General features: G+C 40.3%; 1 protein-coding gene across 7 annotated transcripts in view; it reads left to right on the top strand.

Annotated features, from left to right (window-relative positions):
- LOC126409090 (nuclear receptor coactivator 2-like) overlaps positions 1 to 16,275 on the top strand; it is a 69,358-nt gene extending 53,083 nt beyond the window's left edge. For 3 of the 7 annotated variants that reach the window (XM_050074995.1, XM_050074994.1, XM_050074997.1), the window contains 12 exons: positions 3,321 to 3,561; positions 4,433 to 4,651; positions 4,792 to 4,989; positions 5,076 to 5,184; positions 5,313 to 5,481; positions 5,811 to 6,122; positions 8,434 to 8,511; positions 8,762 to 9,209; positions 10,000 to 10,234; positions 10,310 to 10,478; positions 10,912 to 10,986; positions 12,693 to 16,275. In XM_050074995.1, coding sequence (XP_049930952.1) covers positions 3,321 to 3,561; positions 4,433 to 4,651; positions 4,792 to 4,989; positions 5,076 to 5,184; positions 5,313 to 5,481; positions 5,811 to 6,122; positions 8,434 to 8,511; positions 8,762 to 9,209; positions 10,000 to 10,234; positions 10,310 to 10,478; positions 10,912 to 10,986; positions 12,693 to 12,704 — 2,265 coding nt within the window. In that variant the 3' untranslated portion in view covers positions 12,705 to 16,275. The remainder of the gene's footprint in view (positions 1 to 3,320; positions 3,562 to 4,432; positions 4,652 to 4,791; positions 4,990 to 5,075; positions 5,185 to 5,312; positions 5,482 to 5,810; positions 6,123 to 8,433; positions 8,512 to 8,761; positions 9,210 to 9,999; positions 10,235 to 10,309; positions 10,479 to 10,911; positions 10,987 to 12,692) is intronic. The other 4 variants (XM_050074999.1, XM_050074996.1, XM_050074998.1 and 1 more) reach the window with 3 other exon arrangements.
- Positions 16,276 to 18,105: the final 1,830 nt, after the last annotated feature.

Genomic DNA, 18,105 nt, shown 5'->3' with positions numbered 1-18,105 from the left:
AGAACAGGAAAAACAGAAAGACAAAGCAAAGAACAAAGTAGCCAGGAAACGAAGGTCAACAGGGCTGAAGAGTGCGAGCAAGCTTGCATGTGTTTGTCTTCTTATGTGCATGCATAAATCAAATGAAACATTATATAGCACATTTGCAAACAAGAGCTTTACAGGAGCTCTATATCATATTCACAACGTACACGTGATTCAGGGATTGTCGGCACATGGCTCTCAACATGGAGGTAGCTGAGCCAGTGGCCAGCAGCTAATGGTGCTAGCAGCTAATGGTGCCAACAGCGTGAACAGCACTAACAACGGCAACAGTAGTGACAGAGATCTGGGGGGAATTGGGGTGTGGGTGCCATGCTTTTTTTTAGCGCAGTGCAGAGTGATAGCAATTAGCTAACCAGTGGGATACACACACAGGGACATGCATTAACAAGCATGCACGGTCTGACTGGCTGACCACAACAAACTACAGAGAAGCTCAGATTTTAACACACACAGAGGTAGCATTACTCTGCTTTATCTTTACATAGCGAATAGTTGCTGCTATAATAATGCTCTTAGTGTTGTATAGAGCTCCTTTAAATTAGGCATAAAATTAGAATTTAATTAAAGAAATAAAGAATAAATTAAAGATTAAAAAACCATGAGGAAGAGCGTGTGTGTGTGCTTTACTTCTGTAGAGTGTAGAGAGGTGAGTGCAGACGAGCATGTGAGGGTAAGTGTGTATCCGGGTCACAAATTGTGTGTTTGTGCAAGACTGTGTACATACTGTACATTTCATAGTGTGAACATTTCTATTACAGCATATTTGTGCCAATGAGTATCATAGTATGTGTGTGAAAGCCAGCATGTGACAGTGTGTGTATAATTTCTTAGTGTGTAATTGTGTGTTAAAATACATCTTACAGCTGCTCAAAAGCACATCTGTGCGTTACTTGTGTATTAGTAAGACTGTGACCTCACTCAACATCAAATTAAGTTTTACAACTTCAAAACTTAACACTTCTTTCAGTCAAATTGTGCAGTTTGAAATAGATAGAGCACAGGTGAAGACACAAGGCAATGTCCACTCTAAAAAACTGTTACTGGATATACTGGATTCCGAGTGAGGAATATGTTTAACACAGTGTATGTTTTCTAACTCATCCCATCCTCTCATGCCCGTGCTTTTTTTACTCAATCTGACTTTGCTTTCATTATTTTCTACAATGCATAGAGGAATTTAGTTGAACCTTGGTCTCTAAAACTGGCAGAAAATCAAGGCACTGTGCGTCCCTATGATGGTTGCTCAGCAGAGGGCAGCAACAGTGACCTTTGGTGTTATAAAGGCGCCTTTTAAATAAAATGTATTATTATTATTATTATTACTGTCATGCTGTTGCCTTGAATTCGTGACGAAAACTTTGTTTTTGTCGCATGCCTTCATGGAAAATGGCAAACATATTGACTTATTGAGTTTTATAACAGCAAAACAATATCAAAAATCTATTCACACAACTCATGCAGGTTAATACAAGTCTCATTTATCCAGTCGTATGTTCAGTACTTCCCAAACACATGCGTCTTTATTTAAAAACAAAAAAAAAAATTAATAAGATACGTTTCACTTTCAGTTCAGTTTTAAATCATAAAGTTTTAGTGAAATGGCACGTGTTTGGGAAGTACTGTGTTTGGGAAGTACTGAACATACAACTGGATAAATAACACTTGGATTATACTGCACGAGTTGTTTGAGAGTTTAAAAATTGATATTTTGATATAGTTTTGCTGTAATAAAACGTGGTCCCAAAACAATCAGTAAATTTATATGTTGCGCATTTTCCATGGAGGCACGCAAGAAAAATATAGTCTCTTTACAATCCAAGGTAGCACGGCATGACTAATTGATATACAAATGGTCATTTTGTGGGTGATGTGTGCCTTTAAAGGGACCACAAGTAGGGTGTGGCTCTTTACTAACATCTAGTGGCAGCTGTCGGAAACTACAACAGTGTTTGCAAACACAAGTTAACTCCTACAATCCTCAGTGTTTTTCAAGCAAATTTTTATTTTTATTTAAATTTCAGGCTTGCTACCTGCTATCTAACGGATATTGTATCAGACATGAGAAGTAAAAGCTAAAGTTAGTGAGCTAATTTTCAAAGTTACATCTTTTTATGTAGGCTATAAAATGACAATCAGATTTGAGACACAACATGAGAACCAGTGGGCGATTGTGAAACACTCCTGTGGCCATCTGACATTTAATATATTGTATTAACAGTATATATAAGAGATATTAGCTCTACATAGACTAGCTACACTGTAGGTCCTTTACCTGTCCAACAGAAACTCCATGTCTCTCACATCCCCATTTCAAAGTATGCCCTTGATGTGTGGCCATGTTGCGTTCACAGCGAGTGTGTGTGTTTGTGTGTGCTTATACACCCCGGCTACACAGAGCACTGACTGTGTGTCTTACTGTACATCACACATGACCTCATTAGTGCTGGCAGTTTATTTTTAGCTCCTCCTCTATTCATTAGCCAGCGGCCAGAGGAAACCGTTTGTGTCAGTGTTGTGTGTAAATGTGTGTGTGCGTGTGTGTGTGTGTGGCAGGTTAAATTACAATACTAAGGGAGGTTTTGGGTTTCTTTCAAAGTTGCTATCGGATGTGAATATTGGATCTCACGTTGTCATTATATGAAAGTTTCTTTTCACAGTTTTGTTGATTTTTATATGTAAGTGTTGCTCTTTATCCGTGGTACCATTTAATAATGTCCACATATTCTTTTATCTGCATGTTTATTAAACAACAAAATAAAGACAAAGATTACCTCATTGTACTTTTATTGCATATTTTATATGACAGATAGAAATATTTTCTTGTAGGAAATAGTTTGAAGCACCTGAAGCCTTCAAAGTGTACTGTTTTTGATGTTGGTACCTGAACTGAAAGCTTCCCTGGCTCTTTGTTGGCAAAGTCAGTTTCATCACCTACATGTAAGAGAGCCTTCATCTCATCCACCCTTCAAAAATGTCTTCAAAAGCAAGAGCATGTTTTAGATATAACGTTGTCCCCAGCAGTAAAATATAAAGCTTTCTCTGATCATGACGATACTGCATGAGCTTTAAATTAAGGATCACATGCACGGTGACAGTTCTTTGTGTGGATTTGGGTTCAGAAAAGGTGTTGAAATCGTATGCCAAGTTCAGTGGTACGCCGGGCTCAAGGCTCCACATCCTATGACAGAAATCTACATTTTTCAAGAATAAAAAAAGCAGGATATCTAGCCACTTCTGAAGTTCTTATCCTGTTTTTTCCCTGTGTTTGATCTCAGACGTTGGAGTTGGAGGACCTCCTGGAGGACCTGCAGAGCGGCGGCCAGCAGCAGCTGTTTGTAGGCCAGCCACCAGTCAGAAAACCAGCTTCCTCTTCGTCCTCCTCTTCCTCTGTGCCACCTGGTTCCTCTGTGGACAAACAGAGCATCATCAGCGACATCTTGCAGATGACAGAAAGCAGCAGCAGCAGCAGTAGCCCCCCCAACCAGCACAGAGCCTTCCCTTCCATTGGCTCCGCAAGTACGTCTGCAACAGTGTGTTTGTGCCTGGAGAGTTCACTTGATGGTTTCTGGCTCTTAGAGATGTTTGGAATTGAAGAAGTCTTTATAATCTCTATGTGAGAATATTATGGAGGCACTGAGGGGCAAAACATTTAGGTGATCCATTTCTTTCAAGTTAAATCTATTTTTTTTTCTCCGTTTGTTTATGAATTAAGAACAGGTGAAAAGAGTTCTGCCAGGATAATCTTTTTTTTCATCATTTAAGTTTTGCTATGTGAAAAAAATGTACAGGCTTTCTTTCTTTCTTTCTTTCTTTCTTTCTTTCTTTCTTTCTTTCTTTCGTTCTTTCGTTCTTTCGTTCTTTGTGTTTGTTGTTGGAATACTCATTTTGGCCACAAGAGGCTGATGTGCACCACTACCCCTGTTCTGATTAAGACTCAAAGGCAGATTAGTCCATATTGAAATACATTTCTAGCCAAAAGAAAGACATTACAGTGATGTTACATAACTTGCCAACATACAATATATGTACGATGTATTAAAAGTGCACGGAGAACTTAAAGCTAACCTTAAAAGAAAACATGAATCCTTTTACTCCAATGTACAACATGGGATAGTAGTGCACTGTTTTACCTGTTTTCACCAAAAAACACCAAATACTCTAAAAGATTATCCTGGCAAAACCTTTTTTTCACCTGTTTATGTCATAAACACAGAAGACACAACAATTTAGATCAGACTTAGAAAAAGAATCACCAGATTGTTTTTTCACTTGCCTCACTGAGCTTTCGTAGAGTAAGGATACCTTCGTTATCATATTTTTGTCTAAGGCTATGTACAACACTGTGTATAATAAATAACAACAAGATAAAACGTCTTCCTCTCGGCAGGTTTTAACAGTGCCAGGCCAGGCCAGCCGTGTCGAGGTGCCCCTCCAGTCAGGAGCTCCTCCATGGACAGCGGTATGGGACCCAACCCCAACGCTGGCAGGCCATTTCCTCCTCAGCACAGGAACAACAGTCCCTACTCCTTACTCCAGCAGCAACAGCAGCAAGGCATGATGGCAACCCATGCAGGCATGGCAAACCAGGCTGCAATGGCCAATCCAGGTTAGGCAGGAAAAGAAATAGTAAAATACTGTTGTCAGTCTGATGCAACCCTTTGAACAAACACACACAAAAAATAGGATTTTAAGACTCTGTGTTGTATGAAAAATAAAATCTGATTATTCCTGTTGTCCCCAAATCAGGCATGCTGAGTAATGGATCAATGCGGGGCTCTATGCAGCAGGGCTGGGGTCCCCAGGGGCCCATAGGGGGTACTGCAGGGCCGATGATGGGCCAAGGGGTTGGACCAAGTCGGATGGTCCCTAACATGAATGCTGCGCTGCCCACTAGAGGCCTGCCTGGATCTAGAGCCATGGTCAACATGCAGATGATGGGCAATGGTGAGAAGGAAGAGCAAGACAGAAAGATAGTCAAATCAAATCAAATGAAAAGCTGATCTGACATTTTTGCTGTTTCTTCCTTTCAGAGATGGAAATGGCAAACCCCACCTACCCTCATCAACAACCTCCGCCCAATCAGACCGCACCATGGCCAAACCGAATGATGGCTATGGATCCCTATGGAAACCAAAGCAGGTATGGCATTCAGTCCATCTCAAAGCCTAAAAGAAGAGCCAATGAAAATAAGACTTGAGCAGCAGTTCTACTGGGCTCTGTCGGGATCCTTGAGTGTGGTGTGACAATAATACCAAGTTACCTTCCAGGCCACCGTACAGCGTTCCCCAGGAGGACGGGATGAGGTGTTGTGGAACAGGGCCCGAGGGCCAGCCAGATGAAGGAGCCCTTCTGAGCCAGCTGTGCTCAGTGTTGAAGGACTATGAGGGTCTGGAGGAGATCGACAAGATGCTGGGTATTCCAACGCTGGCTGGACAGGTGAGGCCCTTCAAAGTGACTTTAGGAATCATCTGTCTGCAGAACAATAAGAACTCACTCACAGAAAAGTATTTTAATGGACTCCATTTTTAATCCTGTTCTTTATATTTTCAGTGTTTATAAAACAATGTGTGATAGCTTGTTAATTTCAGTGCCTCATTTTTAAATACGTAGCTAAATATGAAAGACTGTATGTAATTGTGAAAATTTACACACAGTACAACAGGAGATTTTGAGGAAAAACTTGTCTTGTGCATATTAACAAAACTAAACAAAACTAGCTTTTGATTGATTTCCTCTCACTCATATCCTGTCTCCCCTTATCACAGGGTTCTTTGCAAGACCAGGACCACTACCTCGGCTCCTCGGACCCAACGGCCAACATGAAGCCTCTCCTGTACAGTCAACACTACGGCGGCCAGCCAGGTTATGGCGGCATGCCTCCTGACGGCGGGTTCCACGGCCCCTCTATGAGCGGCCACATGGGGCCACAGAGGATGGCGCCCACTGGTTACCCCCCAATGATGAGGATGCCTGGGCCCAGAGCGGTTGGGATGAGGCCAGGCGGGCCTAATCCAGGAGTGCCGCCACAGCCCAACAACCTGAGGCTCCAGCTGCAGCACAGACTCCAGGCCCAGCTGGTAGGTGGCACCAAATATTTAATCTCATTCTTCTTCCTGTTTTGTGATGTTTATTGACCACAAAGTTCATAATGCTTTTACAATCAGTTCAGTTCATTCAACTCAAGTCCTTCAGATCCCAGCCCTCCCCTGTTACTTCAGGTGTGCACCAAGGCTCTGTCCTGGGGCCCCTTCTCTTCATTATCTATCTCCTTCCACTTGGCAAGAGCTTTCTGCTGCTCTGCTCCTCAACTCTGGAACTCACTCCCACCTGACATCCGCAACATTGATTTTCTTCCACTGTTTAAATCCATACTCAAAACTCACCTGTTCATATTAGCATACTCTCTATGATTACACTGTACATTTCTTTCTTTCTTTTTTTTCCTGTGTTGTTTTGTCTGTGTTGTTGTCTCTCCTTATTGCTATTTATTACTTTGTTTACTATTGTACAGTGACCTTGAGTGTTTTGAAAGGCGCTTTTCAAATAAATTTTATTATTATTATTATTATTATTATTATTATTACAACACAGTAGGTGAAATTGGATGCTTGGTGACTAAGTGACCACTTGCTGGTCGTACAGTGGCCACTGTTAGTTGTGACAAGTATCCTTTTATTTATGGAGAAGTGGATACAAAGAGGAAAACTCTAGTGGTGTAGCTCGTCATCTAGCAGAGGTGTGTCATAAAATATTGGAAGGTTCAACACAGCTAATGCAGTGAGTTGAGTCAAATTAACGACCGACCAACCAAATGCAGCCTGATTGAAATGTTGTGATGAAATATTGAAGGTCTAAGAACACATCCAGCGCAACTCAGAGAACATTTTTCATTTTTACATTGATTTTCTTTTGCATCAACGGCTTTATCTTTATGGAGTGCTGTGATCTGTTAGAGCTAAATCAGTCAGTATGATTTAAATCAGATGTTTATGGTGAGGCTCTGCCCTTATTAATACAATCAAAAGCACACATTTTGTCTCTTTCTCTCTGTACATAGACACTATTCTAGTAAATTTACTCATGGATCTCGACACACCTGGAATCCTTTTTTCCTCCCCATTCAAGAGCTTCATTTCCATGAAAAAGACATTGACTTCTTAGACACCCAAATTCAAAACAAAGCTGTCTCCTTTTGCTCTTTTTTCTTATTTCATGTGATGCAACAGAGCATGCCGCAATGCCAACAGGGTTCACTGAGTTTAAACAGCAGCAGCCAGAAAGGAACAAACGTGCTTCAGCTTTCTGTCTTCATCAGCAACTCCCTGCTGCTGAGACACTTAACAAAGAACACACATAACATGTACATGCACACCAATTCATACACTCAATCATAAAGATGACTGCATACACAGACTGTAGCCTCTGTGACTGACCCCATTTCCCCATAATGTTCCTCTTTGTGATTGTACATAGAGGACCTTTATGTTTTAATGTGTTTGAATAAATGCAGACATGTAAGGTCATTTGTGTCTGAGGACCCCAATACATACCACAGTGTTCATCTTAAGGTGATTTAGCCCTAAATTTTGAAATTCACCACAAGGGAAGGACTTTTCACTCTTAACACTCATATTATCATATTTAATAACAACATATTAAGTCTACACTGCCACCTGGTGGAGAGTTGAGGGACAACAGCTTGTGTACAACACCTAAAATAGCACTGATGATTAGCAGCACGTTCAGATGCGAGACACGATTTTTACACTTCCATCTTTACATTTCTGTCTGTGCCAGCGGGGAAACGGTGAAGTCAAAGTCTGTGAGAAAACTCAGAACAAACCCCTGCCATCTGCAGACACATTAATGGGACATTTAAGGTATCACAGATGGTTTTAACACTGAAACAATGCTGTATGAAGCAGTCAAGGCCAACATTTTAAATATACTGTACAATACATTTCATGAAATGGTTACATTTGCTGTCATTGCAAACATATAGCATTAGTGGCCCCACAGGAGTATGAGACCCAAACCATGACAGTAGTGCTTCAGGAGTGGCCTGGCTCTGAGCAGGACTGACACACACACATGCTAAATTAATTTGGAGGCAGTGGAGGAGCAGTTAAGTAACCTGGATTTATCAGTGTGATAAATTACTACACCATAAGAGGTCAGAAAACGAAAAGTTTGATTTTTCTGTTCATTAGAAAAGCCTGCCAGATCAAATTTAGACTAACTGTAAGCTCTTTTCAACATTAATAAATTGGCATGACATGTCAATGGGGTGTTTTGAAACTCAGTGTGTCTTTATGTCTGACTGGTCGTTGCTGTCTCCTGTCATTTTTCACTGAGATTAATAAAGTACTCTGTCTGTCCCCCACATAGAACCGTCAGCCAATGGTGAACCAGATGAGTGGAGTGTCTAATATGAATCTACCTCTAAGATCCAATGTACCAAACCAGGTCAGTCTATATATGCATGTGTGTATCTCTCCTTCTCACTCTCTTATTGCACCTCATTTGTTAACACCATTTAAATATCCTCCATCGCAGTTGAAGTGACACCTCTGTATGGTAGCCATCATTGACTCTTGCTTTTTCAAGTACAGTGGACTACATACAGTATTAATAAAATTAATCACACATTAGTTAGAGTCTTCTTTGCAGCCTGGTTTTTTATATGCAAGCGTCACCTCACTGTCTCTTCCTGCAGGGAACCCTCAACGCCCAGATGCTGGCCCAGCGTCAACGCGAGTACCTCAGCAACCACCTACGCCAACGCCAACAGCAGCAGCAGCAGCAGCAACAACACGTGCACCAGCAGCGTGCCATGATGATGCGGACTCAGGGCATCAACATGCCACCCAACATGCCCAGCGGGGGCGCCGCTCCCACGCCGATGCCCATGGGTGGCACCAACCCACGGCTCCCGCAGGGCAACCCGCAGCAGTTCCCCTACCCGGCGTCCAGCTACGGTACCAGCCTGCCCTCTCCTCCTCCACCTCCTCCTCCTCATCCCGGCTCCTCCAGCCCCTTCTCCTCCCCTCTCTCCCCCAGCCATCATCTGGCTAGCCAGGGCATGATGGGAAATGTAGGCGGGCAGTACAGCGGGGTAATGAGTCCTCCATCACAGCACAGTGCCTACCAGTTCACCAGTTCAGGTATATAATTCGTGCACAGCAGCACTGTCGCTGTAGTCTGTGTGTGCTTCATGGGCGATGTAGACGCTTTTTTGGTTGTTGTGGCGGCAATCAAAAATAATCATCTTTGTTCAGTTGTAATCATTTGTCCTTTCTAAGTTGATTGGGTCATGTGATTAAAATGTTTTCTTCCATTGGATTTGTTTTTGTGTGCAAATCAACAATGTTGAGAGTTTCTGCTTTTACGCTCACATTAACACTTCATCTTCTTTCTTTGTCCATGATTTTAACCCTGTCATAAACCAATCAGGAGACTATATGTGGTCACTTTGTAGGGAAATAGCTCTGGCGGTGGCACTGCTGAAATCTTTTCCCTCCCTCTCTTTTCTTTATTTGTCCACTTGGTGTGTCTTCTGTTTTAAAATGTAGCTTATACGTTTCTGATGTGAGGACAGAATAGGATCCTGAGGATCTTGTACAGTAGTTTGAGGCATTAAAGAGTTAATTTCCTTACCAAAGGAAATTTGACAGAGATAGACAGGCTGGCTGTTGCAGATATTTTACTTGCCATCTCTTTAGGTTATTGGTTGACATTCTATCTCCTTATTTCTTCTGACTTAGAGGCAAGATCATTCTCATTTGTCTTGTCTGTGTGTAATGTCTGGTGGAGTAGAGTAGAAGTAGAGTAACATACTAACTACAGGTAAAAGCTACTAGTTAGTTTTTAGACATTAGGGTCTTGTTAGTTCCCTCTCTGGTTATTGTACCCGCCCATGGTGCTTATGACCCTTTCAACCACTCCAATCTCCAGGAATGAGCCAGCAGCAGCAACACCAGGATCCAGTGTCAGGTTTTCCATGTGGGACTACGACCCCACAGAGCCCCCTGCTGTCCCCCAGGATGGGGCAGGGCCAAAGTCCCATGCTGCAACAGAACCAGGGCCAAACCCAGCCCCAGGGTCCAAACCAGAGAACAGCACCAGGCTACCCGCCGGGTTCTGACCTCAACGGATGGCCCCAAGCTGCCAACATCTCCACCAGCAACAGGTAACATCAGTGTAAAGTTTTCGTCATCATGACTGCAGTCTTTTTGTGAATATTACTCATTTTAACTGATTCAAGTTTGCCTCCTCCCAGTGTGTACCCCCAACAGTCCCAGTCCCAGTACTCCACACAACCCAGTGGAGGAATGTACAACAGCAACAACACCATGAACCTGGGAGACATGGCCAGCAGTGGTGGCAACATGAACCTGATGTCAGGACAGATGGGCTCCCATAATACAGAGCAGGTGAGTGAATTTCAGATAAGCTTATTTACTGCCTGCTATTTACTGTTACATGACAGTTAATTCATCATTCTTATCATTATATGTACATTGATTGTGGTATGCTCATTGTTACACTGATGTTTTAGGATCATTTGGATTTGGATTGTTTTTCCTGAACTAAAGGCAGAGGCACCTAAAAGTCTTTATGCTTTGTTTTTCAATATATATAATGAATACATTGATCACTTGTACAAATTATTTTTTTCTGGAACATGCAACATGACTTTTCACAAGTAACCTTTTTAGCAGTTGTTCTTGTTTCCTGACAATGAGCTTGCCAAAAGAAGGGAAGATGAACTCCTGATCAAGTCCTTAATAATTACTGTCAGTATCCAGGGGGGTTAACACATTTTTATCAGGTGTGTTCATGTTCATTGTCATTTTTCTGATACAGGTGAGGGACGACAGCCTGATCCTGGAGCAGCTGGCGGGAATTGACATGTTGACGCAAGAGGGTGAAGGCAGTTCTGTAAGTAAATGATTTGCACAGTTTGGAGTGCCCTGGTAGCTCGCCAGGTAGCATACGCCACTAAGGCCAAGTCGTTACAGGGTATGAGTCCAGCCCAGGCCTTATGCTTCATGTCATTCCCTCTCTCTCCCCTGTCTGTCACTATCACAATCAAGCAAAAAAATATAAGAATCTTCTTTACTATATACTCTGTACTGTAGTGTTTGACACAGTGTTTTCTTTATAGTAGAGAAGTATTGAATACCTGCTCTGTGTTGTGCATAGTCATTTGTATTTGATATACTTAAAATATTTATAACAAAACTAAAGCTATCAGGCTGTTATCAACAGAATCACCTTTAATTCAATTCAATTTTATTATAAAGCCCAATATCACAAATCACAATTTGCCTCACAGGGCTTTACAGCATACGACATCCCTCTGTCCTTAGGACCCTTACAGCGGATAAGAAAAAACTCCCCCCAAAAAAAAACTTTAATGGGGATATAAAATGGTAGAAACCTCAGGAAGGGCAACTGAGGAGGGATCCCTCTTCCAGGACGGACAGACGTGCAATAGATGTCTTGTGTGTCTTGAGCTGGTTCTCATTAAATCAACCCTGTTTCTTGCACGAGCAGTCATCCATAAGCAATTGTAAATTTGGTGTACCTCAAGGCTCAAGTTTAGGTCCAAATTAGTTCTCAGTTGACATGCTAAAACGTGGCCATGGCATTGCTATCTACTACCATATCGATGATCCAGGGACTATGGGTGGCCTCATTACATCTGTCGTTTTATATAAGGTTAATGTTTCTTGTGGATCGTCCCTGTTTGAATAAAGAAACACTCACACAATTTATCACTTATAGAGCAGATGTTTTATTAATGGCAACTTGTGCCTTTTAAGTAAAGTATTCTTTAGTTTATTTGTTCTCCAACGGAATACATAAGTATACAAAATGCATCATCTCATGTTAAATTTTAAAACGTGAGTAACTTTTCTATTGCTGTCAGGTCTCGGGGCTTGGGTAGCTGAAACTAAGATAGTGTCATTCTTTGAATTACTTCCCATAATTATACAAAAAGGTGTTTTCATTAGATAAATACCTTGTTACTCTTCAACAGTTGGCTCTTACAGTCATGGAAATTTAAGGGCAATCGCACAAGAGTATAGGAAATAGAATGGGAAACCATAATGAAAAGTAAACACCACTTATTTTTTGAACAGTTGAATTCGTAATTGTAGTTCCTTTAAAGCCACACAAACTAGATTGTTTACTTGTTAAAACATGTTTTAGAAGCCAACAAAATAGAAAAGCCCGCACATAAGCACACTGTGAAACATTCTAAAACTGGTTCTTTTGACAACAGAGGCCTTGAACACATAAAGGAAGCCCTAAAGACAATTTATTGCCGATGGCCTTATAACTGTTAAGAAAGTTCTGCTCCGGCACTGGAAAACACTGGAAACCTCCTCAGTTTGTCACTGGCTTAATGGCTTGTCTCAGACTGTCTACTTGGAGAGAATCAGATTTGCTCTGAAGGACAAGTTGGATGACTTTAAAAAGATCTGGACCCCTTTCATTGCCTCTCTGGAAGAATTCCACCCTAAACCTGACTCTAGTCATCTGACATCTCCTGAGGAATTGGACTAAAGTGGCATAATTATTTCTTACTTAATCCAGCTACCCCCCAATTAATGTGATTCTGTCTCTGTCTTTCATAGAATTTCTGCTGACCCTGGCTGTGTTTGAGACAAGGTAACACAGAAGCCAGTACAAAAACGCTGACGCCTACTCAGCTCCGCTCAGCTCAGCTCAGCTCAGCTCACAGAGAAGCACCAAGGAGCTGAGGACACGTGAGGAAACATTGCTCCTTCTGTCACACCAGCCAACTCTGAGGCACTGTAGAGAGAGGACAACCATATATATATGAGAGAGTACATTTTTGTGTGCGCGTTTGTGTGTGAAACTGAGACAACGGTTTGACACTGGAGAAGTGAATGGTTGACAAGCATAAATGAGACCTCTGGATTTTATCTTTTACGGTTCTATTTCAGAGCCTGGCTAAAAACAGCGAATGAGAAGGTTTATGAAAAATATTTTACAGGTATTTATAGTTTTAAAGAAGTTTTAGAGATTCTTTGTATGAAGAAAAAAAATCAAGGATATCTTTCTTTAAGAAAATCTCTCAAAATGGTACATTTTGATGTCGATTTTAAAATTAATATATTTCAACTGCTGTAGTTACAGGGGAGCTGTATCCCTATTTAATGACTTTTTGAATGAAGGTGAATGTGTATAGATAGTGTACATACTTAGATTTAATATACACTCTTTTCTTTTTTCTTTATGTGATAATGCAAAACAGCAGTTTGGAGTTTTAGTCCAACATCTCTCTGAGAGCAGAAATATTTCATCGGTTAAATGAAACCTCGGTGAATGCAAGTCAATTAATTTGGTTTACTCTAATAAGAAAGATGGAACTTGGTCAAAATGTTAACAAAATATTTGAATCCATGTACTTATTTTTCATCATCGTATGACCATTGTAAAACCTCGGCTTGTCAACATGCTAGCTAACTGGCTTTCCTTGCTAAATTCAGCGAGCTATGCTATTTTGCTAGCTGAGATTCAACCAATGAAATCATTTCTGCCTCCAAAGCAGCTTCGCCTCTAAAAATATGTGTACAACTAATAAAACATCATGCTACTGTGATTCTTTTTAAAATGACACTTCATGGTTGCAATGCACCGGCCTGCAGGAGTTGCTCTTGCATCACAGGCATTTAGCTGAAGCTCTCCGTCATCCTGAAGGACAATTCAAAAGTGTGCTGTCTGTTGTGTCGGGTCTTTCTGTGGGTGAGTCTGTGATTTTTGAATGACAAGACAGTCTCTACCTACTCTATGTACTGGTGATGAATGCAAATACAAACCAGTCTCGGAAGGATGTCAGGTTTTACACCAAGGATAATGTCTCACCTGGTCCCTGTATTCAGACTAACTGCTGAATTAAATCTGTTTCACAAAGAAGATCAGTTCACCCAGAACCTTTATCTCCCAAAGTGATATTGACTTCTACAAACAGGACCTCTAGCATTTTGGGAACAGTTTAATCAAGTCAGTTTGGAAGGTGCTCTCTGGATTTATGAGGTGCTGTCATGTATAAGCTTATAATTAAGAACAAACTGTAACTGGCAATTTCCTGAATCCGCTTTTCTCTAATTCAGATGGTCCAGAAATCTAATTAGCACACACTGTAACAATGAGATTACTTTTCTTCCCAAAAGAATAATGTGAAAATGCAAACTGACTTTTTTAATAGCGTTGATCACATTTTTCTTTATGTCGTTTTAGCTTTCACTGCAAATATTTTTCTAGAAAACCTCCAACAGAAAATGTAAGCCATGGAAAAATCCTGAATGTCAAACTCTCTGCAAAGGTTTGAGGCAATCATAAGCGGAACTCATGTACAGTAACTCCTTATGTTTTAGATGAAAGTGAATTATTTTCTCTTGATTTTCACTTATACGGTATACACATATATATTGAAGACTTCTCTTGATTTGTAGTTGAACATTTGAACACTTGCAAAATCCTGTTATTCATGGAAACAACTTAAGATGCAAAACACAAAGCATAATGCCTTAGTTCTGTGATTCTCTGTCTGGCGTATAACTGTAAGGTTTACAGGTGTGTTATATGTGTCACATACTGCTGAGTGTTTTACCACTTTATTCATTAGGTGCAATAATTAGACAGTCAGGTTTTTTTTTTTTCCTCCCCAAAAGCGACACACAACATCCTGTTTTAACCTGCGAATCAGCTCATGGAAATTCCACTAAAACTGTGTGGGCTGTAATACTGCAAATTATTTTTGTTTGTAGTTTAACTGTATTGTTGCACCTTGTCACCATGCAATGTATCAGGGAGACTCTCCCTCACTAACACTGTATTTTTTGTTTTTTAAAGGGGCATTAAGTAATCTTTGACCAGCGTGTCTTTAGATGGCCTGTAGATGACATTGATAACATAGTCAGGGATACAAGTAGTGATCTAATCCTAACGCTGGAATGTACTACTAATAAAATGAAGCACCTATTTCTGACAAAATATTTAGATAGTTCAAAATTGGACAAAAAACAACAAATTTTTCATTTGAGAAGAGAAGCTTAAAGTTCTTAAATGTTAAGTGTTGTAGCTGTAGGAAGACTTTGCCTAAATAATATGGTCTGAAATTGTCCAAACGTCGAACAAAAACATCCCAGGGTGCACCTGAGGGGGGAAAACTACAATGCTAAATAGAAGAAATGTAAAAACTAAGACTAACTGGAATGGCGTGACGTGACTGTTTAAACTATATTTTACTGAGATCTTACTTTTTAAAAAAAATAATATCTTAATAAATATATCTTATTCCATTTTTTTCTATTTAAAGCCACTACACATAGGATATTTTACCAGGGTTATAGCATCTTTAACTTATTTCTTATGGCAGGAGTTCTTGTTTGTAGAAAAATACAAAAAAAAAAATAGCAGTCATAATGTGTCTCTAGGTGTAGTTTTTTGTTCTGCCACTAGATGGCATCAACCTGTCAATGTTTTAATCCTGCACACAGTGGATTAAGATCGCACTGGTGATACTGGTCTGCATTAAACAACAATGCAAACAGAAAAAAAAATATATTTCTCCGATATTGTTGCATCATAACTGCATCAGGATGTGTAAAGCTGACAGGAACATGTACATGTAGTGCTGTGCAAATATGCCACCATGAGTTTTGTAGCTTGACAGGGAGATTTTATAGCCTTATCTAGCTGAAATGTGTCTTTATACAACAGTGTCAGGGAGTTTTTATTTTATACAACTAGTGCAGGTTGGAAAGTTTGGATTTAAAATGACAGACATCTAAGAAACTGGAGAAATAATCATTGAGTCAAACTACTGGGCCACAGAGGCAGACTTTTTTTCTTTGTGCTTTGATGTAGAAAACAAACTAATTGCCCCTTTTAGAATATTTTGTTAAAGTTCCTCCTGAGTTTCTCTGTGATCAGCTGGCAGTTGACATTGAGAGGTGTTCCCCAAATTAAAAGATTTTTTGTATTAGTATCCTCTCTGCCGTGATGTTCATAGTAAATATCTCAGCGGTGACACAGTCCAGTACATACAGTTAATGCAGAGTGTTTTATTATGCAGAAGTCCAGACGTTCACACGACTTTATGCAAGCTGTCGACTCTAATGTTGCTTTTGCCAATGCTGCTCGTTAATTTATGATTCATGCCACTGTAAATAAATTATTTTTATTGAGCAGGATTGCCTCTGTCTTTTCATTTCATTCACCATGAAGCAAATTGTCTCATTCTTGTGTGCTGTTTCTGCATTACAGTGGTTTTTACACGCAATATTCACATGAACAATGAGGCACCGACCATTATCCACCAACTAAGTTATGATTTTTCATCACTGTTATCTGGTAAGATGCATTTTACTGAGAGCAGTTTTGACTCAGTGTGTGCAGCGCATTCTAGCGTTTTTAAAGATTGTGGACACGTGGGGTTACTGAAATCAGGATGTTTTATATTGTTAGATGAATATTTCTCTATATGTGGCTCCTTGGGCCTGTGTAGCTGTAATACTTTGTGTTTTGCGTGAAATACAGAAAAATATAGCTAAATTATTAGGGTTTGTTTGGTGTGTGCAAGTTCTAGTTTGACCCTGGTGTCACCTTAATCACTGTCACTTAACTGTTTTACTTGAACTTAACTTTATACATGCCTCCCTGTCATAAATCTTGAATATGAAATAAGAAACTGTTTGTCCCTGTAACTATTTGTAATGACACACTCAGATTCATGTGGCGTTCAAGAGTTCCTTATTTCAAATGTGACACTTGCATTTGGAGAAGTAAGGAGCAACCAAACGTCTTTAGTCAGGAGGATTTACCACACATACAACAGCACATGTGAGCCACGGCAACATGAAGCCACACACACAGATATACACCCTGCTCTGCCTCGCTAAGACTCCTCTCTACAGAAAGGAAACTGAAACCTGTGCAGCACCTCATGTCCTCTGCATGGCCTCTCAAATCTAATCACACGGCAGCTCCACTGTCTGCCAGTCGAGATATGAAAACTTTACCAACTCCATCTTACTCTAAATAAACCTTTTTGTCATGAATATATTATTATGAAATATAACAAACTGTGGCGAGAGATGCCATACTGTGCTGGGAAAGATACGCTCATTGAGATAAAGCTTGCAGCATGCAAACAATTGCTCAAGGTCATAACCTTCACGAGAGGTTGAGAATTCTGTCTAACCTGTGGCTCATATGAACAACCATAAAAGAATGGTTACATACAGAGACATCACACAGGAAGTACACTTAAAGTACTATCAGCATCTGCTCTGCAGTATTTTGAAATAAATATTTTAGCAATATCTGAGATTTATGTGTTTTGTTCCTGCCATTACATAATCCCTCTAATCATCTGTTTTCTTTGTGTTGCATTATGTCAACATCTCATGCTGTTACAACACTCGTTCTTTGTGTTTGTATTACAGAGAAACTTATGAATTGTTACTACAATTGTATCATGTCCTGACTGACAAAGCATAATCTCGGTGGCAATTGGTTGGTATGTATTTCCCACTGTACGTGATCTGGACACCCATTGGTCAATTCAGCTCTCAGTCAGGTCGCAGCTGGTCATTGGCTCTCAGGCTTTGGCTCAGAAGGCCCAGGTCGTGAGAGCCAAAGACGGGTATAAAAACTGAAGATGTCTCACTCTGGCTCTATTTCCAGACCGCAAACTGTGAAGTGGACTGCAAATAAATCAGCTGGCTATAATCTTGTCTCTTGTCCGATTGCGCTTTTACATGTAGGCCTAAAATGTTAATACATCATAAAACCACAATACACTTTAAACATGGAAGGCACAATAAAATACATCTGCTACAATACACACACCACAATACATTTACACTATACCCCTTAATAGTTTGTGCATTTAGCTAAGATTGGAGCATTTGACCTTTGTTGTGAAGGACTGTAAATCCATAATCAGTTTGATGTCATTTGGTTATGTGTTCCAGAGTTGACAGCTCTTTATGGAGAAAGCTGATTGTCTAAATT

The sequence above is a fragment of the Epinephelus moara genome, chromosome 21 (genome assembly GCF_006386435.1).
Source record: "Epinephelus moara isolate mb chromosome 21, YSFRI_EMoa_1.0, whole genome shotgun sequence".
Lineage (NCBI taxonomy): Eukaryota > Metazoa > Chordata > Actinopteri > Perciformes > Serranidae > Epinephelus > Epinephelus moara.
The sequence above is the reverse complement of the archived record's forward strand: the minus strand, read 5'-3'. Positions and strand labels throughout refer to the sequence as shown.